Genomic DNA, 27,627 nt, shown 5'->3' with positions numbered 1-27,627 from the left:
ACAATAACCCAACCTCAACCCAATTAAGATGGTTTGGGATGAGTTGGACTGCAGAGTGAAGGAAAAGCAGCCAGCAAGTGCTCAGCGTACAGTGGCAAGAAAAAGTATGTGAACCCTTTGGAATTACCTGGATTTCTGCATATAGATTGGTTATCAAATTTGATCTGATCTTCATCTAAGTCTCAACAATAGACAAACATAGTGTGCTTAAATTACGCTAATGACTTCTCCAAAAGCTAATTGGAGTCAGGAGTTAGCTAACATGAATTCCAATCAATGAGACGAGATTGGAGATGTTGGTTAAAGCTGCCTTGCCCTATAAAAAACACTCACAAAATTTGAGGTTGCTATTCACAAAATGCATTGCCTGATGTGAATCATGCCTCGAACAAAAGAGATCTCAGAAGACCTAAGATTAAGAATTGTTGACTTGCATAAAGCTGGAAAGGATTACAAAAGTATCTCTAAAAGCTTTGATGTTCATCAGTCTACGGTAAGACAAATTGTCTATAAATAAAGTCAGCACTGTTGCTACTTTCCCTAGGAGTGGCCATCCTGCAAAAATGACTGCAAGAGCACAGCGCAGAATGCTCAATGAGGTTTAAGAAGAATCCTAGAGTGTCAGCTAAAGACGAACACGCTAACATCCTTGATGAGTCTACAATACTTAAAACACTAAACAAGAATGGTGTTCATGGGAGGACACCACAGAAGAAACCACTGCTGTCCAAAAAAGACAGCAGTGGTTGCTGTCTGAAGTTTGTGAAAGTGCATCTGGATGTTCTACAGCGCTACTGGCTAAATATTCTGTGGACCGATGAAACTACAGTTGAGTTGTTTGGAAGGAGCACACAGCACTATGTGTGGAGGAAAAAATGCACAGCACACCAACATCAAAACCTCCTCCCAACTGTAAAGTATGGTGGAGGGAGCATCATGGTTTGGGGTTGCTTTGCTGCATCAGGGCCTGGACAGCTTGCTGTCATCAACGGAAAAAAATGTATTCCCAAGTTTATCAAGACATTTTGCAGGAGAATGTTAAGTTATCTGTCCGCCAATTGAAGCTCAACAGAAGTTGGGTGATGCAACAAGACAACGACCTAAAACACCATAGTAAATCAACAACAGAAGAAAATATGCCTTCTGGATTAGCCCAGTCAGAGTCCTGACCTCAACCCAATTGAGATGCTGTGGCATGACCTCAAGAGAGCAGTTCACACCAGACATCCCAAGAATATTGCTGAACTGAAACAGTTTTGTAAAGAGGAATGGTCCAAAATTCCTCCTGACCGTTGTGCAGGTCTGATCCGCAACTACAGAAAATGTTTGGTTGAGGTTATTGCTGCCAAAGGAGGGTCAACCAGTTATTGAATACAAGGGTTCACATACTTTTTCCACCCTGCACTGTGACTGTTTACACAGTGTGTTCAATAAAGACATGAAAACGTATAATTGTTTGTGTGTTGTCAGTTTAAGCAGACTGTGTTTGTCTACTGTTGTGACCTAGATGAAGATGAAATCAAATTTTAGGACCAATTTATGCAGAAATCCAGGTATTTTCAAAGGGTTCACATACTTTTTCTTGCCACTGTATGTGGGAACTCCTTCAAGACTGTTGGAAAAGCATTCCTTATGAAGCTGGTTGAGAGAATGGCAAGAGTGTGCAAAGCTGTCATCAAGGCAAAGAGTGGCTACTTTCTATTAATAATGTAAAATTAACAGCTGTACAGAAATACTCATGTGAAGGCAAAATTACAGAGGAGGAACTTCTTGATGCAATTAAAGCTTTTAAATCTGGGAAAACTCCAGGGCTGGATGGCATACCTTTTTGATATTCTCAGAGGACCGGTATTGGGATGTTTTAACCAATGGTAGAATATCGGACACTCAACAAGATGGTCTGATTTCATTATTACTGAAACAGGATATAAGCGGTAAATATAAAAAATTGGAGGCCCGTTACACTTCAGTGTTGCGATGAAAACAATTCTAGCAAAATGTATAGTGCATAGATTTTAAAAGGTATTGGTGGATACTATTAATTCTAATCAGACATGTTTTTTACATATACGATACATTAGAGATAATATAGGACAAGTATTGGAAACAATAGAACACTATGAAAAATCTGGGAAACCAGGCCTGCTATTTATAGCTGAATTTGAAAAGGCTTTTGACAAAGTACGACTGGAGTTTATATATAAATGCCAGGAAAATTTCATTTTAGGAGAATCTATTATAAAATGGGTTAAAGTCATGTATAGTAACCCTAGGTGTAAAATAGTAAATAATGGCTACTTCTCAGAAAGTTTTAAACTGTCGAGGAGTAAAACAGCCAGCCGCAAACGGGAGACCCATCAGGCAGCGCACAATTGGCCCAGCGTCGTCCGGGTTAGGGGAGGGTTTGGCCGGCCGGGATGTCCTTGTCCCATGGCGCTCTAGCGACTCCTGTGGCGGGCCGGGCGCATGCACGCTGACACGGTCGCCAGGTGTACGGTGTTTCCTCCGACACATTGGTGGGATTGGCTTCCGGGTTAAGCGGGCATTGTGCCAAGAAGCAGTGCGGCTTTGCTGGGTTGTTTTTCGGAAGACGCACGGCTCTCAACCTTCGTCCCTCCCGAGTCCGTACAGGAGCCAAGCTTATAGAGACATACTCCAAGAGACTTGCAGCTGTAATTGCTGCAAAAGGTGGATCTACAAAGTATTGCCTTTGGGGGGGTGAATAGTTACGCACGCTCAAGTTTTCAGTTTTTTTGTCTTATTTCTTGTTTGTTTCACACCCCAAAATATTTTGCATCTTCAAAGTGGTAGGCATGTTGTGTAAATCAAATGATACAAACCCCCCAAAATCCATTATAATTCCAGGTTGTAAGGCAACAAAATAGGAAAAATGCCAAGGGGGTGAATACTTTCGCAAGCCACTGTATATATACACTACCTGTCACGACTTCCGCCAAAGTCGGCCCCTCTCCTTGTTCGGGTGGTGTTCGGCGGTCGACGTCACCGGCTTTCTAGTCACCACCGATCCATGTTTCATTTTCGTTTTGTCTGTATTACACACACCTGGTTTCAATTCCCATATCATGTTCCTTATTTAACCCTCTGGTATACCTTTCTGTTCTGTCTGTGATTGTTGGTGTCTTAGTGGTTGTAGTAGGCAGAGTTGCAAAGAAAAGGTCATATCTGACTGGCCAATAAAAAGAAAAGATTAAGATGGGCAAAAGAACACAGACACTGGACAGAGGAACTCTGCCTAGAAGGCCAGCATCCCGGAGTCGCCTCTTCACTGTTGACGTTGAGACTGGTGTTTTGCGGGTACTATTTAATGAAGCTGCCAGTTGAGGACTTGTGAGGCGTCTGTTTCTCAAACTAGACACTAATGTACTTGTCCTCTTGCTCAGTTTGGCACCGGGGCCTCCCACTCCTCTTTCTATTCTGTTTAGAGCCAGTATGCGCTGTTCTGTGAAGGGAGTTGTGCACAGCGTTTTATGAGATCTTCAGTTTCTTGGCAATTTCTCACATGGAATAGCCTTCATTTCTCAGAACAGGAATAGACTGACGATTTTGAGCCTGTAATCGAACCCACAAATGCTGATGCTCCAGATACTCAACTAGTCTAAAGAAGGCCAGTTTTATTGCTTCTTTAATCAGAACAACAGTTTTCAGCTGTGCTAACATAATTGCAAAAGGGTTGTCTAATGATCAGTTAGCCTTTTAAAATGATAAACTTGGATTAGCTAACACAACGTGCCATTGGAACACAGGAGCGCGATGGTTGCTAATAATGGGCCTCTGTACGCCTATGTAGATTTTGCATTAAAGAATAGTCCAAATTAAACGGGCCTATTTATACAATGAATATGAATTCGCAGGGCAGACATGATTAAATATTAATGCTTTAGATCTCTCACTAAAGCCTTCAGTCACACAAAAGATATACTTCAATCCAAACTGGTTCTCTAGCAAATTAGTAAGAATGTCTCACCCCGTGTACAAGAAAGGCCTTTTCCCCTTTATTCAGATTACAACTTTACAAATACTGTAAGACTGGTAGATTTATGTCACACGTGCATCAAACAAAAATATATGGAAATGTGTGCTCTACCCAAAATTACAACCAACTAATTGCAGCATTACCGCAATATTGGAAGAGGAAAGTGGAAGGGGGAAAGTAGGGAATCTGCATTAAACACCATAATTGGTTAAAGAAAAATTGTGATAAATAAAAAAGTATACCAGTTTCCTTCAAGGACCAAAAAATGGACAGCTGTGCCATATAGATGGCAAAATATTTGGGAAGAGATTTTCAACGTACCGATTCCATGGCACATGGTTTATGAACTGATACTCAAAACAACGCCGGATTCAAAATGTAAAATTTTTCAATTTAAATTATTATCCCAAATTCTTGCAACCAATATAATTTAATATATGGCGGGTACAACCTTCCCAGCTCTGCAGATTTTGCTGCGAAGAGACAGAATCATTAGATCATTTGTTTTGGTACTGTCCATACGTACAGTAGCTTATTTTTGGTTGCAGGTTCAGGAATGGCTGAAGAATTGCAACTTTTACCTGGAGCTAACTCTGCAATATGGATGGTGTTATGAAATAGATGGGAGGGGTTGAATGGACCTGAAGGTTGGGAATAATAACAACTAATAACAACAAGATAACTAATGTAAAACATATATAGGTTCAGAACTTTTGTGAAAGAAATACTGTAGATGGGAGAGGTTGAGGTTAGATAAAGGACAGGAGTAAAAACAAATAAAATATAACTATTGTATAATAGACTGTGCCTGTAAAATGTATATAGAATGTATAAGCTGGAAGTAGAAGCCTAAGAAATGTTGTTCACTTGTTTACTCCAATTAGGGGAGGGGTGGTAGGGTTAGAAAGTAATAAAGGAAAATATATATTTTTTAAAGATGTGTGTGTATATATATGGATTCTTGGATTTGACGCCTTCTTGGATGGGCACTTCTAATGTAACTCTATTAAGTCCATTTTTTTTTTTTTTTTTTTTTACATTGTTTGCAAACTGATATGTGACACGTATTAATGCCAAAATAACATGTAGAACAGGCAACAACAAAAAATATATTTTCAATTTTTGACCGGTCACAACTGTACTGATGTAATCAGTAGTGCACAAAAAAAATCTCAGCACCTGGTCCGGACTGCCCTTACATGCAATATCTATTTAAGGAACATGCCATAACATTCATCCTCCTTTTATTTGAAAACAAATCATGTTCTTCTTCTGATTATTTGAATTAATTAGAGCCCTGTTAAACAATTTGTCCTCTTGTCTCTTGATGCAGTGAAGAGCAGCCCCCTCCTCCACCTCCGCCGGTTGTGTACAACAGGTATGCAGATGACACACTCCGGGAAGTTGTCAAACGGCTAAGAGACCGGACAAATACCTACAAAGAGAGAGCTATTGACCCCTATGCTACCACACCTGAAATCAGCCCCCCTATCAGTAAGTGGACCTACTGTAAACAGATGTTGTTGTGTCAGTCAGTCAGTCAGTCAATCAATCAATCACTTTCGTTTTTGATTAGTTTCCAGTTGTCTAATAAGGAACAGTATATGTATCATACTGTACGTATAATATATTATACTTCAATACATATCGACCATGTTAGAATTTAGAAGGTCGGATATTCTCAATGATGAAGCCCAAATGTTAGACTATATAATTATAAACTCCTCTGCTATTCCATACCACTCATATCATTCATAATGGGTTCTGCTTGTTTTCTACAGCCCCGGTCTTGAGGAAACCAGACTACCTGAGGAAGAAGGAGGCAGAGAGGATAAAAGCCGAGGAGGACGCAATAAAAAAAGCAGAAGCAGACGCGATAAAGGCAGTAGAGATGGCAAAGAAAAAGGAGGAGAAAGCGAAGGCGGACGCCGAGAAGAAGGAGGCAGAGCGGCTAAAGAAACAGGAGGAGGAGCAGGCAGCTAGAGATGCATCCATTTGTCCCATGATCAGCTTTTCCTTCATTGACACTATGATCCAACCAGTTGAAGACGCCATGGACTCAGTGCTTGGTAACACCATAGATCCATTCACAGGTAGTGCTCAGTTACACACTAAAGTACACCTACACACTACAGCTACACACTAGGTAGGCAGCTAGCGGTGAAGAGTGCTGGGCCAGTAACCGAAAGGTTGCTGGTTTGAATCTTCGAGCCAACTAGGTGAAAAATCGTTCGATATGCCTTTGAGCAAGGCACTTATCCCTAATTGCTCTGGATAAGTGCATTTGCTAAATGACAAAAAATGAACAGCTTCATAATACAGTTACAGTGCATTCACAAGGTATTCAGACCCCTTGCCTTTTCCACATTTTGTTACGTTACAGCCTTATTCTAAAATGGATAAAATAGTTTTTGTCCCCCTCATCAATCTTCACACAATACCCCATAATGACAAAGCAAAAACAGTTTTTAATTTATTTTTGCTAATTTATAAAAAATTTAAATATGACATTTACATAAGTATTTAGACCCTTTACTCAGTACTTTGTTGAAGCAGCGATTACAGCCTTGAGTCTTCTTGGGTATGACGCTACAAGCTTGGCACACCTGTATTTGGGGAGTTTTCCTATTCTTCTCTGTAGATCCTCTGTCAGGTTGGATGTGGAGTGTTGCTGCACAGCTATTTTCAGGTCTCTCCAGAGATGTTAGATCAGATTCATCCAGGTTCTGGCTGAGCCACTCAAGGACACTCAGAGACTTGTCCCAAAGCCACTCCTGCGTGGTCTTGGCTGTGCGCATAGGGTCATTGTCCTGTTGGAAGGTGTACAATTGTCCCAGTCTGAGGTTTTGAGCGCTCTGGAGCAAGTTTTTATCAAGGATCTCTCTGTACATTGCTACATTCATCTTTCCCTCGATCCTGACTAGTCTCCCAGTCCCTGCTGCTGCTGAAAAACCTCCCGACAGCATGATGCTGCCACCACCATGCTTCACTGTAGGGATGGTGCCTGGTTTCCTCCAGACGTGATGCTTGGCATTCAGGCCAAAGAGTTTAATCTTGTTTCTCATAGTCTGAGAGTCCTTTAGGTGCCTTTTGGCAAACTCCAAGCGGACGCTCATGTGCCTTTTACTGAGGAGTGGCTTCCGTCTGGCAACCCTACCATAAAGGCCTGATTGGTGGAGTGCTGCAGAGATGGTTGTCTTTCTGAAACGTTCTCCCAAGCTCTGTCAGAGTGACCATCGGGTTCTTGGTCACCTCCCTGACAAAGGCCCTTCTTCACCGATTGCTCAGTTTGGCCGGGAGCCAGCTCTAGGAAGAGTCTCGGTGGTTCCAAACTTCTTCCCTTTAAGAATGAGAGAGGGCACTGTGTTCTTAGGGACCTTCAATGCTGCAGAAATGTTTTGGTACCCTTCCCCAGATCTGTGCCTCGACACAATCCTGTCCCGCAGCTCTACGGACAATTCCTTCAACCTCATGGCTTGATTTTTGCTCTGACATGCACTGTCAACTGTGGGACCTTATATAGACAGGTGTGTGCCTTTCCAAATCATGTCCAATCAAATGAATTTACCACAGGTGGACTCCAATCAAGTTGTAGGAACATCTCAAGGATGATCAGTGGCAAAGGGTCTCATAGCAAAGGGTTTCAGTTTATTTTATTCTATATATTTGCAAACATTTCGAAAAACCTGTTTTCGCTTTGTCATTATGGGGTATTGTGTGTAGATTGATGAGGAAAACAATTAATTTAATCAATTTTAGAACAAGGCTGTAACGTAACAACATACAGTTACACACTACACTAAAGTTACACACTACAGTTACACACTAAAGCTAAAGTTACACACTACAGCTACACACTAAACTATAACTACACACTACAGCTAAAGTTACACACTACAACTACACACTACACTACAGCCACACACTACATCTCAGCTACACTTCACTACAGCTACACACTACAATACAGCTGCGCACTACACTACAGCTGCACACTACACTAAAGCCACACACTTCACTACAGCTGCACCCTACACTACAGTTACACACTACACTACAGCTACACACTACACTACAGCCACACACTACATCTCAGCTACACTTCACTACAGCTACACACTTCACTACAGCTGCACACTACACTACATTTACACACTACACTACAGCTACACACTACACTACAGCTGCACACTACAGCTGCACACTACAGCTACACACTACAGTTACACACTACAGTTACACACTATGCTACAGCTACACACTACAGTTACACACTACGCAACAGCTACACACTACAATTACTCACTACACAACAGCTACACACTACAGCTACACACTACAGCTAAAGTTACACACTACAGCTACACACTGCACTACAGTTACACACTACAGTTACACTACGGTTACACACAACAGCTACACACTACAGTTACACACTACACTAAAGTTACACACTACAGTTACACACTACAGCTAAAGTTACACACTACAGTTACACACTACACTACAGTTACACACTACACTACAGCTGCACACTAGACTCAGGGCTGGGTAGGCTACTTACTATATGTAATCCGTTACAGTTACTGGTTACCTGTCGAAAATTGTAATCAGTAATGTAGCTTTTGGATTGCCCAAACTCAGTAATGTAATCTGATTACATTCAGTTACGTTTAGATTACTTTCCCCTTAAGAGGCATTAGAAGAAAACAAAAGTGTATGTTACATTTTACTTTATGGGTTTGTTATGTAGACTTCTTCTAAACCATCGCTTTCTATTACATATAATAATACGATTCAATTATATCACACTACAGCTACATACCACACAACTCTAAAGCTGCACACTACACTACAGCTACACACTACACTACAGCTGCACACTACACTACAGCTACACACTACAGCTACATACCACACAACTCTACAGCTGCACACTACACTATAGCTACACACTACAGCTACATACCACACAACTCTAAAGCTGCACACTACACTACAGCTACACACTACACTACAGCTGCACACTACACTACAGCTACACACTACACTACAGCTGCACACTACACTACAGCTACACACTACAGCTACATACCACACAACTCTACAGCTGCACACTACACTACAGCTACACACTACACTACAGCTGCACACTACACTACAGCTACACACTACACTACAGCTGCACACTACACTACAGCTACACACTACAGCTACATACCACACAGCTCTACAGCTGCACGCTACACTACAGCTGCACACTACACTACAGCTACACACTACAGCTACATACCACACAGCTCTACAGCTGCACGCTACACTACAGCTGCACACTACACTACAGCTACACACGACAGCTACAGCTGCACACTACACTACAGCTACACACGACAGCTACATACCACACTACACTACAGCTGCACACTACACTACAGCTACACACTACAGCTACATACCACACAGCTCTACAGCTGCACACTACACTACAGCTACACACGACAGCTACATACCACACTACACTACAGCTGCACACTACACTACACTACAGCTGCACACTACACTACAGCTACACACTACAGCTACACACTACAGCTACATACCACACTACACTACAGCTGCACATTACACTACAGCTGCACACTACACTACAGCTACACACTACACTACAGCTGCACACTACACTACAGCTACACACGACAGCTACATACCACACTACACTACAGCTGCACACTACACTACACTACAGCTGCACACTACACTACAGCTACACACTACAGCTACATACCACACAGCTCTACAGCTGCACACTACACTACAGCTACACACTACACTACAGCTGCACACTACACTACAGCTACACACTACACTACAGCTGCACACTACACTACAGCTACACACTACACTACAGCTGCACACTACACTACAGCTACACACGACAGCTACATACCACACTACACTACAGCTGCACACTACACTACAGCTACACACTACAGCTACATACCACACTACACTACAGCTGCACACTACACTACAGCTACACACTACAGCTACATACCACACTACACTACAGCTACACACTACACTACAGCTACACACTACACTACAGCTACACACTACACTACAGCTACATACTACACTACAGCTACACACTACACTACAGCTACACACTACACTACAGCTACACACTACAGCTACATACCACACTACACTACAGCTGCACACTACACTACAGCTACACACTACAGCTACATACCACACTACACTACAGCTGCACACTACACTACAGCTACACACGACAGCTACATACCACACAGCTCTACAGCTGCACACTACACTACAGCTGCACACTACACTACAGCTACACACTACACTACAGCTACACACTACACTACAGCTACACACTACACTACAGCTACACACTACAGCTACATACCACACTACACTACAGCTGCACACTACACTACAGCTACACACGACAGCTACATACCACACAGCTCTACAGCTGCACACTACACTACAGCTGCACACTACACTACAGTTACACACTACACTACAGCTACACACTACACTACAGCTACACACTACACTACAGCTGCACACTACAGCTACACACTACACTACAGCTACACACTACACTACAGCTACACACTACACTACAGCTGCACACTACACTATAGCTACACACTACAGCTACATACCACACAACTCTACAGCTGCACACTACACTACAGCTATTCACTACACTACAGCTACACTACAGCCACACACTACATGTCAGCTACACTTCACTACAGCTACACACTTCACTACAGCTACACACTGCACAACAGTTACACACTGCACTACAGTTACACACTACAGCTATACACTACAGTTACACACTACACTACAGCTACACACTACAGCTAAAGTTACACACTACAGTTAAACACTACACTACAGCTACACACTATACTACAGTTACACACTACAGTTACACACTTCACTACAGTTACACTCTGTTACACACTACACTACAGCTACACACTACAGTTGCGCACTGCACTACAGCTACACACTGCACTACAGCTACACACTACAGCTGTACACTACAGCTCCACACTACACAACAGTTGCACACTACACTACAGCTACATACTACACTACAGCTACACACTAAAGTTACACACTACAGCTACACACTGCACTACAGCTACACACTACAGCTACACACTACACCTACATGCTACACTAAAGTTACACACTACACTTCCACACTATAGCTACACACTACACTTACACTACACTAATGTTACACACTACACTACAGTTACACTCTACTATTACACACTACAGCTACACACTACACACCACTACAGCTGTGCCCTGCAGCTACACACTAAAGCTGCACAATACACTACAGCTACACACTACACTACAGTTACACACTACACTACAGCGACACACTACACTACAGCTACACACTACACTACAGCTGCAGACTACAGTTACACACTACACTACAGCTACACACTACACACTACAGTTACACACTACAGTTACACACTACAGCTACACACTACACACTACAGTTACACACTACAGTTACACGCTAGTTACTCACTACAGTTACACAATACACTACAGCTACACACTACACTACAGCAACACACTACACTTACACACAACACTACAGTAGTACACTACAGCTGCACACTATGCTACAGCTACACACTACACTACAGGAGGAGGTATGGACTACACAGTAGTTTCGGCTTCTTTAACATTTGTTCATTCATTTTCTTTCTCTGTATCTGTCTTTCTCCCTCTCTCTTTCTCTAGATCGCAAGTATATTGCTTGGATAACACTTGTAAGTTTGGCATTCAACTACAACGCTTGGTTTACACCGGTTCGTTTGGTCTTCCCCATCCACACTCCAGTGTCCGTTCCTTTCTGGATATTTGCTGACATTCTTGCTGACAGTGTCAACGTCATAGATATCGTCCTCTGGCAACCCCGACTGCAGTTTGTGAAAGGAGGAGACATTATTGTAAGTCATTCTAAATATCACTAGAGAGAGATGAAGGTCTTGATACTGCGTGTGTGTGTGTGTTAGAGTGGAGGCCGCTGAGGAGAGAACGGCTCATAATAATGTCTGGAATGCAGTACGATGGAATGGAGTGAATGGAATGGTATCAAACTCATGAGAACCATGTTTTTTTTATACCATTCAATGTATTCCATTCCAGCCATTATCATGAGCCATTCTCCAATCAGCAGCATCCGCTGGTGTGTTTGTGTGTGTTCGTACATGCAAGTTTGTGTATGTGCAAGTGCGCATGCATATGCTTTGTATGTACTTCTAACATATATTATATTATTAGGCAACAATTCCACCATAATGTAGAGAAACATGCAGGTTAATAAGACTTCATGTTATATTTCAGAAAGACCGGACTGTGACGAAGCTACATTATCGAGAGATTTCGAGGTTTAATGTGAGCTCTTATGTCATCATTTCTCACACTTTCACCTTGTGTACACCCATAAACCTTGTTGATGGTATTCACTCTGCCTATATTATACTATACAGAGATACACACAGTGCAACATTGTTCATTCCACTTCGAGGCATAATTCAAGTAACATATCACACATATTGATGTAGAAATATCAAGACCATATACTGTACTGTAGATATGTTGTACTTGTTTCAAGTTGAGTATATTATTTCCACCTAACATTGTATTTTATTTCTGTTGGGGCAGTTGGATATGATCAGCATCATCCCATTCGAACTGCTCGGTATCCCGTTTGGATTCTCTGCTTTATACAGACTCAACCGTCTACTGAGGGTAGACACTGCAGTTATCTTTATCACCAAACATGATATGTTTCATTCTTCATCTTCTATTAAATTGCTATAGATTACATTAGACTAGAGGGTGACATTAGGACATTAGATAGTGTTTGGGGAACAACATGCATGCACATCTATGAAGCTTTGACGTATGCTGACTCTCAGTTTTAAAAAATAATGATGGATATCTGATGATAGATGCAATTTGTTTCCTTTTGTTCTCTCATGACATGTACAGTACCAATGTTTTTCTGGCTTTCGTTTCACAGATAGACATGTTTTTCGAGTTCAGCGATCGGCTTGAGAGTATCATGGCCAAGGCTTACATCTGGAGGTATTCCCATCAAACAGACACAGTCACATCCAAAATTACTGGCACCCTTGATAAAGAATACTGTATAAAATATTTTATGAATATACTGAGGTATATTGTATGCAAAAAAAAGGAAAATATATATTATTTTATCATAATACAATTGCTCGGGGGAAAATAAAAGATAGGTGTCAAAATTATTGAAACTTTGCAAGAATAACGGCACTTAACCTTTTTCTATAATGTTTTATGATATTGAAGAACACATTGGGAGGGATTTTAGATCATTCCTCAATACAGCATCTTTACAGATGCTTTGTATCCTTCGGTGTACGCTTATAGATACTCCCTCTTCAATTCAAACCACAGGTTTAGGGTTCAAGTCCGGAGACTGAGATGGACTTTGCAAAATGTTGATTTTGTGGTCAATTAACCATTTTGTATATTTTGATGTGTGGTTGTGGTCATTGTCTTGCTGGAAGATCCACTTGTGACCAAAATTTCAGCCTCCTGGCAGAGACAACCATGTTTTTTTGGCTAAAATGTCCTTGTACTTGGTAGAGTTCATGATGCTGTTGACCTTAACAAGGGCCCCAGGACCAGTAGAAGCAAAGCAGCCCCATAACATAAATGATCCACCACCATGTTTACAGTAAGTATGAGGTTATTTTCTGCATATGCATCCTTCTATTGAGGCCAAACCCACCACTGGTATGCATTGTCTGACCACAGCACTCGGTTCCAATCTAAGTGCCAATGGTGTTTAACAAACTTCAGGCGTTTACATTTGTTGGTTGCTCTCAGTAAAGGCTTTTTCATGGCAACCCCTATTGGTATGGAGGTAGATTGTAGATTCGGACCCAAGATGCGTTCTGTAGTTCTGTAATTCTCCAACTCCTTTCCTTGAACTTTCTTTGCCTCTTGGAACCATTTGTCTCACTGTGAGTGGGGAGAAGGTACACCTGGGTCAAGTTTACCATTGTTCCAGTAGTATTAAACTTCTTAATTGTTGCCCTAATAGTGCAAGTGGTATATTTCGTTTTCAGTGTTTTTTTTGTACCCATTTGCCTGATTATTGGAAGTCAACAACTAGTTGTCTCTTTTCATTTGTGAGTTCTTTGCCAATGGTGATGACAAATTGGTTTTACATACACATTAACTCGTTTTTATACTCCAGTGAAACAGGTAACCATGAAAGTCCACAATACAGTTCCTTAAATTGAGATTAATAAAATAAAAAAAATGGAATGTTAATGCAGATTACATTTTGTTTGATTTTATTTGGAAGAATCGTTAGGGGTGCCAATCCTTTTTTGTTTGTTTGTGACCAACTTTTGACTCAGTTTTGTCATTTTATTTTTCAGAGAGGTTGCAGGTACAAAAATAATGAAATAAATGCATACAAAGATAACCCATAACCCACTGTCCCCATGCTTCCCACCCCGCCTACCTGATTTAGGGGACACAGTGAACAGTAAGGAGTTGCGGTCAATTTCATCATAAAATGTTTAGTTGGTTTTAAATACAGTCTGTGAACAAACTTAAAATGTATAAATTGTTGGTTCGGATTACAGGATGCCAAAGTCATATTTTTCCATATTCTGTTCCAGTTAAAGGGTGGTTCAGAATCAATTAGATCTGTGGACCATACTTTTTGCATGGCTAGCTCAGAATATGAGCTTTCCAAAAGTTGCTTATATATTATAGAGATCGGTCCTTTCAGGAGCACAGATAATTTATTTATAAATCCCATCATTGGATGTTCCTCGTAGTTGCGTTTCCCAAGGGACTCCATAGGCCAATATAGCTGACCTAACTTGTAAATATATACTGATCAAAAATATTAGCGCGCCATGTAAAGTGTTGAGCCTATGTTTCATGAGTTGAAATAAAATATCCCAGAAATATTCCATACACACAAAAAGCATATTTCTCAAAAATGTTGTGTACACATTTGTTTACATCACTGTTAGTGAGCATTTCTCCTTTGCCAAGATCATCCATCCACCTGACAGGTGTGGCATATCAAGAAGCTGACTAAACAGCATGATGATTACACAGGTGCACCTTCTGCTGGGGACAGTAAAAGGACACTAAAATGTGCAGTTTTCTAAAACACAATGCCACAGATGTCTAAAATTTAGGAGGGAGGGTGCAATTGGCCTGATGACTGCAGGAGTGTCCACCAGAGCTGTTGCCGGAGAATTTAATATTAATTTCCATAAGCCTCCTCCAACGTTGTTTTAGAGATTTTGGCAGTACGTCAAACCGGCCTCACAACCGCAGACCACTTGTAACCATGCCAGCCCAGGACTTCCACATCCGGCAGCTTCACCTGCGGGATCATCTGAGACCAGCTACCCGGACAGCTAATGAAACTGAGTAGTATTTCTGTCTGTAATAAAGCCCTTTTGTGGGGAAAAACTAATTCTGATTGGCTGGGCCTGGTTCCCCAGTGGGTGAGCCTGGCTCTCAAGTGGCAGGCCTATATAAAAAGGAGTTACCCAGTAATGTGTATGTATCTTTCAAATCTTGGAATGTTCTCAAACCATTACTGTCCATGATATTCGTAAGGGTACGGATTCCACATTTGGAACAATGGGGGGGAATGCAAAAGACCGCCCTCCAGATTGCAAGCCATTATTGGGAAATATTGGAGTATGGGCATGTCATTTTGATTTCCAGTTACATTGCTTTAAAATGTGGCTCCAAATGGAAATTGTGTGAGCAGTAATAGGACCAAAGTGTAGTTTACATTCTTCAGGGATATATCAGTGAAGACCACCTGTTCCAGGGCAATAGGAGACACCAGGGGGCGGAATAATCATTTCTAAACCAATTCAGGATGGGGTAAAATGCTAACTTCTGGAAATACAATTTAAAGTTTGGTACGGATATTCCTCCTCCTTGACATCTTTATCAAGGGTGCGAATAATTTCGGATGTGACTTTTTTCAAATCTATAAAATGGAAGTGTCTGCTATGTGGCATAGTCTAGTTAGATGTGTGATGAATGATGGTAATACATTATGAAGATGATACAGGATGAATGGAGGATGCTAGAATACTGTAGCTTTAGCAGAGCCGCAACAGAAAACCATTATCTAAGACTTCTTCTTCCCTGCCGTTTATTCAGAGTTGGTCGCACTACTGGCTACTTGCTGTACATGCTCCATCTCAATGCCTGTTTCTACTACGTGGCGTCAGTGTACCTTGGCATCGGCACCTCCAAATGGGTCTACGATGGAGAGGGAACCGCGTACGTATATTATTGTGTAGAGTATATAGGGTTTCAGAATTGCCAGGTTTTCCAGAAATCCTGGTAGGAGGACTCCAGCTGTCCTGCTTATTCCAACTGGGACTTCTGGTAAAACCTGGGAATTTTGAGGAAATTAACAGAATTTTGCATCATGAGGAGTAAAATGTTCTATACTTCCAATATAGTCTCTTGTCTCCGAGACTTCTGTTACAGTTTAACAGTTTCTCAATTTGTAGTTTTCCCTAAACCAGTGTCTCCATTGCCTTCACTGTGGATTAGGGGTGTGAGTAACCGTCTTCCTTCCTACAGGTACCTGCGTTGTTATTACTTCGCTGTTCGTAGTCTGATCAACATCGGGGGTCTTCCTGAGCCTGGCACTGTGTTTGAGATCTGTTTCCAGATGACCAACTTCTTTACTGGTGTCTTTGTGTTCTCCAGTTTGATTGGACAGGTACAGTATCACTATTCTAAAGACATGCAGAATGCACTCCAGGCAAGAGGCAGCCATCCTCTTGTAACAATTATGATTGTGGTAAATTCCATTTCAATTCAGGAAGTCAACTGACATTGCAAATCTAATTTCTAATTTCTTTCAAATGAGGTAATGGACTAAAATGTAATTCTGGAATTGACTAGATTGAAATGGAATTGACCCCAACACTGGTTTGTTGTGTGGTCCTGGATTGAAAGTATTTTATTTGTTTCTTCTGGTACAGATGAGAGATGTCATCGGGGCTGCCACGCAGGGCCAGACATATTTCCGGGCCTCCATGGACGGCTGTGTGGAATACATGAACACTTTCACCATCCCCGACTTGGTGCAGAACAGAGTACGCACCTGGTACAACTACACCTGGGACGCGCAGGGAATGCTGGGTAAGCAATAAATAATAGTGGGGAATAAATTAATCTTGACTCCATGCTGTCATAATTGTGCTGTAAATAATGTTAAAATGTCATTTTATGGCAAATCGTCAACTAACATGGTGTACATTTGCTCTGTAGTAATGTCTTGAATTTTTTTTTCTTCCTATTACATCTCTCCCTCCTCTCTCTCCAGACGAGTCTATACTGCTGGAGCAGATGCCTCTTGTAATGAGAACAGCCATTGGTGTGGATGTAAACTTTGCCACCTTCGATAAAATTGCTCTTTTTCAGGTAAATATAGGTCGAAATGAACTTGTCATTATGCCAACAGGCAACTAACAGCCCACCTGCATCACCCTCTGAATGTTGGCTAAATGTTATCTGACTGTTTTCTCGATGTCTTTATTCCCAAGGGCTGTGATAAGCAGATGTTGGTAGACATGTTGCTGAGGCTCAAGTCTATTATATATCTACCTGGGGACTTTGTGGTGAAGAAGGTGAGTGTATGGTGTTGTCACTGTTGCATAATATAGTCAATATGTATTTTCTTTATATACACTTGGATCACAGGAGGTTGGTGGCATGTTAATTGGGGAGGATGGGCTCATGGTAATGGCTGGAGCGGAATAGGTGGAATGGTATGAAATACATCAAACACATGGTTTCCAGGTGCTCGATGCCATTCCATTCGCTCCGTTCCAACCATTATTATGAGCCGTTCTCCACTCAGCAGCCTCCACTGACTTGGATTTTAGTCTTTTTCAAAACAATACAGCAAAAAGCAACAGAAACAATGAAACTGAAGAATAAATAAAAGCAAACAGATGATGCCATCCAATACATACTGAATAATATATAAAGTAAGTATACAGAGTTGTTTTGTTAACAAGATATTAGTTAATCAGGTCTTCCTGGTTTGTGAATATCCATTTGTCCCAGTTACTTTCAAATACAGGTTTTTGGAGTCTTAAAGCATATGTCAAGCTTTCCATATTAAAGATTTCTTGGATTATACTTTGCCATTCTTAACATTTTGGGCTTCTACTTTATACCAGTTCCTGGTAATGGCTTTTCTACTTGCAGCAAGGATAACTTTTATCAGGTATCTGTCACTGCCCATCACATTCTCTGGAACATTACCAAGGTACATTACAGTTCTAGGGACTTCATATACTAGGACATCTTTTAACACCGAACATACATAATCCCAAAACAATGACATCTTCTGACATTCCCCAAAACAATGGGTGTGGTTGGCATCCACGTGGTCCCACAGCCACCAGCATGGCTGTTGTATACCTAGCTGTTGACTTTTGATTCTAGGAGTGACAAAAAAACTGCTAATATTTTTCCAACAAAACTCTCTCCATGTTCTTGAGTTTGTAGAAGTACGTTGAGTACTGCATATATTGTCCCAGTCTTCCTCTGAGATGTCTATATTCAGTTCCTTTTCCCAATTTTACTTTTACTATATGCATTTCAAATCACATGGTTAATCATATTTGGTTTGGTATTGAAGAATACATTTCTCTCTTTTTCAAAATAGTCCCTTAACTGTAAGTATCTGAAGAAATCTTGGTTTTCCATGCCATATTTCTCCTTTTAAATTCTGAAAACCTAAGAGTTCTCCATCTTCTACAATGTTACATTACATGTTGTAATGCCTCTCTCAGGCCATTCCTTATTTTTTAAATCATAAATAGCTGGTTTAAATTTTGAATCAAAACGCAAACCATTTCAACATTCCTGTTAATGTCCCAAATGTGTCTTTATCCCCAGCTACAGACTGGATTGGGCGACCTTGAACGGCAGCCTCAATATCTTTCCATATAGCACTGTGTTGTGAGTCACACCAACACACTATTGGCCTAAATTGTGCAGCTAAGTAATATTCCCTAAGATTAGGTAGTGCCATTCGTCTTTAGGGAGCTGAAGAGTCTAATATCTAATCCTTGGTTACCTCCAAATGAACCGTGATATTAATTGTTTCAGGGGGACCGCAACTGATAGAGACTGGAATAGGTAAAGCAATCTGGGGAAAATATGAATTTAACTGTCTCTATTATAGAGCTGAAATCTAAATGAAGGGACCATCTTTCTACTGTATATTTTTATGAATATTTAGGATAATTGGTTTATAATTTGTTATATACACTGAGTGTACAAAACATTATGAACACCTGCTCTTTTCATTACATAGATTGACCAGGTGAAAGCTATGATCCCTTATTGTCACTTGTTCAATCCATTTCAATAAGTGTAGATGAAGGGGAGGAAGGATTTCTAAGCCTTGAGACAATTGAGACATTGTGTATGTGTGCCATTCAGAGGGTGAATGGGCAAGACAAAATATTTTAATTCCTTTGAACAGGGTATGGTGGTTGTGCCAGGCAAACCCATTTGTGTCAAGAACTGCAACGCTGCAGGGTTTTTCACACTCAACAGTTCCCAGTGTGTATCAACAATAGTCCACCACCAAAGGACATCCAGCCAACTTGACACAACCGTGGGAAGCATTGGAGTCAGAGTTGTGGACTCGAGTCACATGACTTGGAATCGAGTCACAAATTTGATGACTTGAGACTCGACTTGATATAAAATAACTTGAGACTTGACGTCTCAAGACTCAACTTTGACTTGAGATTGATGATTTGAACTGGTCAGGTTTTGACACTCATTTTGTGGCACAGAGTCTACGTGGATTACTCTACACGCAGCCAGAGAGAGTAGCCGCAGCAGCATCGCCCTTGCAACAGATTGGCCAGTGAAACGTACACTCGGCACTGATTGTTCCAGCAAACTGTCAATCAAAACAGGAAGGGTGGTGAGCTAGCGAACAAGAGATTGTTGACTTGCTGTACAGCTATCGGATCAGGTGCCACGTCAACGTCAAATTATAGGAAGAGAGGATAGATAGATCCTTAAATGGTTTGGTGATCGAGAATATTAGCTGTTTACTTTGCAAGCTCATCAGCAAATGGGCAACAATTACTAGCATAGGCATACTGGTATTGTGGTATGTAACAATTGTTTGAAATAGATCATTTACTTATGAAGCTTGCATTTGGAATTTGTTTAAAATTAATTACACAACATGACCAAAAGTATGTGGACACCTGCTCGTCAAACATCTCATTCCAAAATCATAGGAATTAATATGGAGTTGGTCCCCCCTTGGCTGCTATAACTGCCTCCACTCTTCTGAGAAGGCTTTCCACTAGATGTTGGAACATTGCTGCGGGGACTTGCTTCCATTCAGCCACAAGAGCATTTGTAAGGTCAGGCACAGATGTTGGGCGATTAGGCAGTCAGCGTTCCAATTCATCCCAAAGGTGTTCGATGGGGTTGAGATCAAGGCTCTGTGCAGGCTAGTCATGTTCTTCCACACCGACCTCGACAATCCATTTCTGTATGGACCTCGCTTTGAGCACAGGGGCATTGTCATGCTGAAACTATAAAGGGCCTTACCCAAACTGTTGCCACAAAGTTGGAAGCACAGAATTGTCTAGAATGTCATTGTATGCTGTAGTGTTAAGATTTCCCCCATGCCCGAACCATGAAAAACAGCCCCAGACCATTATTCCTCCTCCACCAAACTTTACTGTTGGCACTATGCATTCGTTCTCCTGGCATCTGCCAAACACAGATTAGTCAGTCGGACTGCCAGATGGTGAAGTGTGATTCATCACTCCAGAGATCACGTTTCCACTGCTCCAGAGTCCAATGGTGGCAAGCTTTACACCACTCCAGCCTATGCTTGGCATTGCGCATGCTGATCTTATGCTTGTGTACGGCTACTCGGCCATGGAAACCCATTTCATGACGCTCCTGACAAACAGTTCATGTGCTGACGTTGCTTGCAGAGGCAGTTTACAACTGGGTAGTGAATGTTGCAACCGAGGAAAGACGATTTTTACTCGCTATGCGCTTCAATACTCTGCAGTCCCGTTCTATGAGCTTGTGTGGCCTACCACTTTAAGGCTGAGCCATTGTTGCTCCTAGACTTTCCACTTCACAATAACAGCACTTACAGTTGCCCGGGGCAGCTCTAGCACGGCAGAAATTTGACAAACTGACTTGTTGGAAAGGTGGCATCCTATGACTGTGCCACATTGAAAGTCACTGAGCTCTTCAGTAAGGCTATTCAACTGCCAATGTTTGTCTATGGAGACTGCATGGCTTTGTGCTCGATTTTATGCAACGGGTGTGGCTGAAAAAGCTCAATCCACTAATTTGAATGGGTGTCCACATACTTTTGTATATATAGTGTATTACTGTGGCGATGACGTACTATTGTGTCCAGCTTGCCATTGCGCTCTCCAAACTACCGCCAGTGGAGAGTGCTTTTTTTTCTCTTGTTGAAATGCTTGCTCTCGCTTTCACACATTTAAATGCATAGGCCGGCCCCATGTGGTAAATCTATATTCCATCTCATACTACAATAACTGCTGGTGTTTCATCATTCCATCCCCGTACAGTTTATTGCAACACAGACATTTCTGTTTGATAGGCCTACGATACATTTTTATATAGTCAACCATTTCTTACCCTCAGTGGGCACAATGTTTATTCTGCACATGAATGTTCACAAGACTCACAAGGTAGAAGTTCTATTAAATTCAATGTTTGGTTTTCTTTGTTCATATTTCCCGGGTTATGTCAGAGTTCTGTGTCCTCTGTCATTCTGGTTGTGCGTAATAAGAGCGTGTAATAGGCTACGTGGCCTGCACTCCACACGTTGGAGTCGTTGAATAAGATAAAATGATTGTTTCATATATGCATGGTGTTGGAATATCATGAATAATCAGTGCTTGACTTGGGCAGTCCCTCATCAGAGCTGAGTACGGCCACCTCAAATGTTCTACTGCTTGAGCTCCTGTTCCTCTTATAGAATATTAGCTCAAAATTATTGTGGAGCTCCTGCACCTAAATATAAACAGTACCTGCACCTATTTCAGCCCAAGTCAAGGCCTGATAATAATCATTTAGTCTGATTAAGACTAATATACCAATGTATGTAGAAATGGCCTTTTACATTGCAGAACCAGTTTATTGGTTGTTATTGCCAATTGGGTAAATGTATGGTCCTGGGGTCCCTATTTTACAATTTACATCATTAAAATGTGTTATAGACAAAGTAATGAAAAGGGTTGTCTGGTAGACTCAATAAATTGACAAAAATGTGTAGTTGAACAAGTCGTTGCATGTATCGATTTTTTTTTTGAGGCTTGCTCTTAGAATGCATGACTTGGACTTGACTTGAGTCTAGACCCATTCTACTTGGGACTCGATTTTAGACTCAGACCTTGTGACTTGCTTGTGACTTGGAGTCAATATGGGCCAGCATCCCTGTGGAATGCTTCCGACACCGTGTCCATGCCCTTACGAATTGAGGCTGTTCTGATGGCATATTCTTCCAGAATGTTCATTAGTTTTGGGAAGCAAGTGTTAGGGTCAGTCAATTTTATGCTCTTTTCCTCTGATGCTAATACCTTGTAAATCATAATTTTGCTTTATCGCTCTGCTCAATCTACAAGGCAATAACTCAGGTGAGGTGCAACATCCCTGACATGTGCCACGCTGTAAAGTTATTTTGTCAGATGGCCATTCACTTTAATGACAAATGTTTTTTTTAAATATTGGATTGCGTCCTTTTTAAAGCCAAATCTCTCTAAAACTAGACATGAGTAAAATTAATGTTAAATGCCTTTTCTGCATCTAAATGGACCAATAGTGCTTTTCCTTAATCTGATTTATGATATGTAGTTGTCTTGGGTTTGACGGCCTCTAATAAACCCAGTTTGGTCCAACTCAATTTGATCCGACAAAGGTTTCAAGTCTCTTGGTAATAACCGAGGTGTATAGCTTATAGTCATAATTCAAAATCGAGATTGGCCTATAATTACTGATATGTTCTTTGTCTTTACCCTCTTTTGGTATGACAGTTATGATGGCTTCCTTCCATGAGGGAGGGGCTTCTTCCTTGCAATGAGGATAAAAGTCAATATGTAATTTCAGAGCATCCACAACGTCACCCTGTGGTTTTAAACTAAACTCAGCAAAAAAAGAAACATCCCTTTTTCAGGACCCTGTCTTTCACAAATAATTCATAAAAATCCAAATAACTTCACAGATCTTCATTGTAAAGAGTTTTAACACTGTTTCCCATGCTTGTTCAATGAACCATAAACAATTAATGAACATGCACCTGTGGAACCGTCGTTAAGACACTAACAGCTTACAGACGGTAAGCAATTAAGGTTACAGTTATGAAAACTAAGAACATTAGAGGCCTTTCTACTGACTCTGAAAAACACTAAAAGAAAGATGCCCAGGGTCCCTGCTCATCTGTGTGAACGTGCCTTAGGCATGCTGCAAGGAGGCATGAGGATTGCAGATGTGGCCAGGGCAATAAATTGCAATGTCCGTACTGAGACACCTAAGACAGCGAGACAGGACAGACAGCTGATCGTCCTCGCAGTGGCAGACAACGTGTAACAACACCTGCACAGGGTCGGTACATCCGGACATCACACCTGCGGGACAGGTACAGGGTGGCAAGAACAACCCGAGTTACACAAGGAACGCACAATCCCTCCATCAGTGCTCAGACTGTCCATAATAGGCTGAGAGAGGCTGGACTGAGAGCTTGTAGGCCTGTTGTAAGGCAGGTCCTCACCAGACATCACCGGCAACAACGTCGCCTATGGGCACAAACCCACCGTCGCTGGACCAGACAGGACTGGCAAAAAGTGCTCTTCACTGACGAGTTGCGGTTTTGTCTCACCAGGGGTGATGGTCGGATTTGCGTTTATCGTTGAAGGAATGAGCGTTACACCGAGGCCTGTACTCTGGAGCGGGATCGATTTGGAGGTGGAGGGTCCGTCATAGTCTATACTTGCAGGTGCCTTGGTGGAAGAGTGGGGTAACATCTCACAGCAAGAACTGGCAAATCTGGTGCAGTCCATGAGGAGATGCACTGCAGTACTTAATGCAGCTGGTGGCCACACCAGATACTGACTGTTACTTTGGATTTTGACCCCCACTTATGTTCAGGGACACATTATTCCATTTCTGTTAGGCACATGTCTGTGGAACTTGTTCAGCTTATGTCTCAGTTGTGAATCTTGTTATGTTCATACAAATATTTACACAAGTTTGCTGAAAATAAATGCAGTTGACAGTGAGAGGACATTTATTTTTTTTGCAGAGTTTACATTTTCCAATCTGTGTTCTGTTTGATCGTTGTCTTCTATAGGGTGACATTGGTAAAGAGATGTACATCATAAAGGGTGGAGAGGTGCAGGTGGTTGGTGGACCAGATAACTCCATTGTGTTTGTGACGCTAAAGGCCGGCTGTGTGTTTGGAGAAATCAGGTATTATCATTATATCATTGCACTACAATATTCCAATGTAATAATATTAACCTCCAGCAGAAGAGCTTCCCACTAGGCAAAGACTGGTTGAATCAAAGTTGTTTCCACGTCATTTCAACCCAAAGAATCTATGTGATTGACCTTGAATCAACGTGGAAAACTGATTATATTTGAAAAAAGTCAATGTAAGTGAATTCATTTTTTCCCACCCAACTTATCCTAAATCCAATGACATTTTTTCTTATTCGGCAAATTCACATTAGTTGACAATACAAACAAATATAAATCAAAAGCAGATGTTGAACTGTTGTCTGTGCCCAGTGGGTTACTATTACAGATGAATTTCTAAGTGTGAGTGTTGGTCGAGGATCTTCAGCGTTCTGAATCGGTGCTCTTCCTCAGTCTGCTACAGTCTGCCAAAGATGGCGGGAACAGAAGGACAGCTAACGTAAAAGCTCATGGCTTCGTCAACCTTTTTGTCCTGGATAAGAAAGACCTGGTTGACATCTTGGTCCACTACCCAAATTCCCAGAGAGTGCTGGCCAAGAAAGGAAGGTATGCTCTTTGTGTGAGCTAGCTAATGTATGAGACCTATACTAAGAATGAGCAAAGTTAGACTTGCCAGAATTAAATCAAGTTGTGTGTGTTTTTAATCAACCGCTCTGCAAGATTGTGATCGTTGTGTGTCTCTGAGATTGACTGTTGCGAGTCTGCTCTGAAAGGAAACTGATGAAGGCGAAGGGTCCAGCTGGTGCTAAGGGTGAGGTTGACAAGACGAAAGGAATGGCGCTGTTCGGACCCAAACCCCCCACTCCTAAATTGGCACGCATCTTCGGAGGCTTTGGCAAAGGAGGCTTCTTGGAGAAACTCAAGGTACAGTTCAGCTACAGCTCCCTTTACATTATTATTACGCACTACGACAGAGCACCCGCATTACACATGGCATAGCACCCACTGACAAGATATAGCTCTTGACATTGCAGCATGTCCATGTTGTCAACCAGACTGTGTTCAATATTGAGTTGAGCACTGTTACCGGGATACAGTGCGGTGAAAAAGTATTAGCCCCTTTCTAATTTTCTTTTGCATATTTTTGATATTGAATGTTATCAGACCTTCAACTAAAACCTAATATTAGATAAAGGGAACCTGAGTGAACAAATAACACAGTTGTTGATCAGTCTCTCACGTTGTTGTGGAGGAATTCTGACACACTCTTCCATGTAGAATTGCTTTAATTCAGCGACATGTGGGTTTTCAAGCATAATGTCCTGCCACAACATCTAAATTGGGATTAGGTCTGGACTTCGACTAGGCCATTCCAAAACTTCAAATTTGTTGCTTTTTAACTATTTTCATGAGACTTGATTATTTTCAGCTCATACTGATGGCCTGACATTCTCCTGTAGAATTATCTGATACAGAGCAGAATTCATGGTTCCTTCTATTAGGCAAGTCGTCCAGGTCCTGAGGCAACGAAGCATCCCCAAACTATCACACAATACCACCATGCCTGACCGTTGGTATAAAAGGTTCTTACTGTGGAATGCAGTGTTTGGTTTTCGCCAGGCATAATGGGACCAATCCGTCTGTGAGCTGAAGCGCAGCTGGGTCATGCAGCAAGACAATGATCCAAAACACACAATCAAGTCTACATGAAAATGGCTAAAAACCAACAAATTTGAAGTTTTGGAATGGCCTAGTCAAAGTCCAGACCTAATCCCAATTGAGATGTTGAGGACTTGAAACAAGCGGTTCGTGCTTGAAAACCTACAAATGTCGCTGAGTTATAGAAGTTCTGCATGGGAGAGTGGGCCAAAATTCCTCCACAGCGACGTGAGAAACTGATCAACAACTACAGGAAGCGTTTGGTTGCAGTCATTACAGCTAACGGTGGCACAACCAGATATTGAGCGCAAGGGGGCAATTACTTTTTCACACAGGGGAATTGGGTGATGCCTAACTTTGTTAGGAAATAGGTATCCATTTTCTTATTTGTAAACTCCGGTTTCCTTTAATATTAGGTTTTGGTTGAAGATCTGATAACATCCAGTATAAAAAAAAGAGAAAATCAGAAAGGGAACAAATACTTTTTCACAGCACTGTAGATGCTATCTGGCTTAGGTGATCAACCCTTAAATCTCATACAGTATTTGATTTATAAGGATAAAGGCTACCTACAGTAGAAATACAGTAGAAATAATAAATTTTCTTCTTTCTTTCCAGGCTGCACAAGCGAAGGAGCAGCAGGGGAAGTAAAAAAAAAAAAAAAAAAAAAGAGTAGAGGGTGAGACATCTGATCCTTTACTTGGATCCGCCATCTTCGTTTATATTCCTCTACTGTGCTGGAGTGTATTCATTAGTGCACACCATAGCAAAACATTTAGAAATGTTTTTGTTTGTTGATTGAACCCAGAACCAAATTTTGCGTGCGTTGTTGACAATTTATTATGCTTTGATTAGTGAGTGAGTGAGTTCTGATCTCGGAGCTGTTAGCCAATATGATGGAGAATACCAGCATGTTAAACTTTGTACACTGTAAATAGTACTTTTCATAAAACTATTAAAATGTTTACTACAACTGCAGTGTCTTGCCATCTTTTTCATTTCAGTTAACGAGCCCAATTATGATATTTTTTCCCAATCACATCAGATATTTTTTTGATCTGATTGGTCAAAAGACCAATTAATGAAATTAAGAATTGAGCTGCCTGTGTAAACGCAGCCTTAAAATTCTATGGAATCAATGTAACATTAAAAAAACAAGTTGAAGCAAACTTTTTTTTTTCCCCTAAGAAGGATGAGACACACATTGTGGTAGATAAACAACGTTTACTTGTGATCATCATACAATATTAGAAATATGCTCAATTCCTTTGGGGGGGAAAACAGCTTTAATGGCACAAGGCACACATGAGTATACTTAAGCAGTAAGGCCAGAGAGGGTGTGGTATATGGCTACAGGCTGCTCTTATACA

At 41.3% G+C, this 27,627-nt stretch overlaps 1 protein-coding gene across 1 annotated transcript in view; it reads left to right on the top strand.

The window, feature by feature from the left end:
- LOC120027664 (cyclic nucleotide-gated cation channel beta-3-like) overlaps window positions 1–26,908 on the top strand; it is a 37,564-nt gene extending 10,656 nt beyond the window's left edge. Inside the window, exons 4-18 of the mRNA XM_038972658.1 lie at window positions 5,328–5,488; window positions 5,776–6,087; window positions 11,816–12,024; window positions 12,422–12,472; window positions 12,743–12,829; window positions 13,104–13,168; window positions 16,283–16,405; window positions 16,715–16,856; window positions 17,122–17,281; window positions 17,466–17,563; window positions 17,686–17,769; window positions 24,531–24,649; window positions 25,052–25,204; window positions 25,372–25,522; window positions 26,876–26,908. Of these exons, the coding sequence (XP_038828586.1) occupies window positions 5,328–5,488; window positions 5,776–6,087; window positions 11,816–12,024; window positions 12,422–12,472; window positions 12,743–12,829; window positions 13,104–13,168; window positions 16,283–16,405; window positions 16,715–16,856; window positions 17,122–17,281; window positions 17,466–17,563; window positions 17,686–17,769; window positions 24,531–24,649; window positions 25,052–25,204; window positions 25,372–25,522; window positions 26,876–26,908 (1,948 nt within the window). The remainder of the gene's footprint in view (window positions 1–5,327; window positions 5,489–5,775; window positions 6,088–11,815; window positions 12,025–12,421; window positions 12,473–12,742; window positions 12,830–13,103; window positions 13,169–16,282; window positions 16,406–16,714; window positions 16,857–17,121; window positions 17,282–17,465; window positions 17,564–17,685; window positions 17,770–24,530; window positions 24,650–25,051; window positions 25,205–25,371; window positions 25,523–26,875) is intronic.
- Window positions 26,909–27,627: the final 719 nt, after the last annotated feature.

Source organism: Salvelinus namaycush, chromosome 33 (assembly GCF_016432855.1).
Source record: "Salvelinus namaycush isolate Seneca chromosome 33, SaNama_1.0, whole genome shotgun sequence".
NCBI classification, from domain to species: domain Eukaryota; kingdom Metazoa; phylum Chordata; class Actinopteri; order Salmoniformes; family Salmonidae; genus Salvelinus; species Salvelinus namaycush.
The sequence above is the reverse complement of the archived record's forward strand: the minus strand, read 5'-3'. Positions and strand labels throughout refer to the sequence as shown.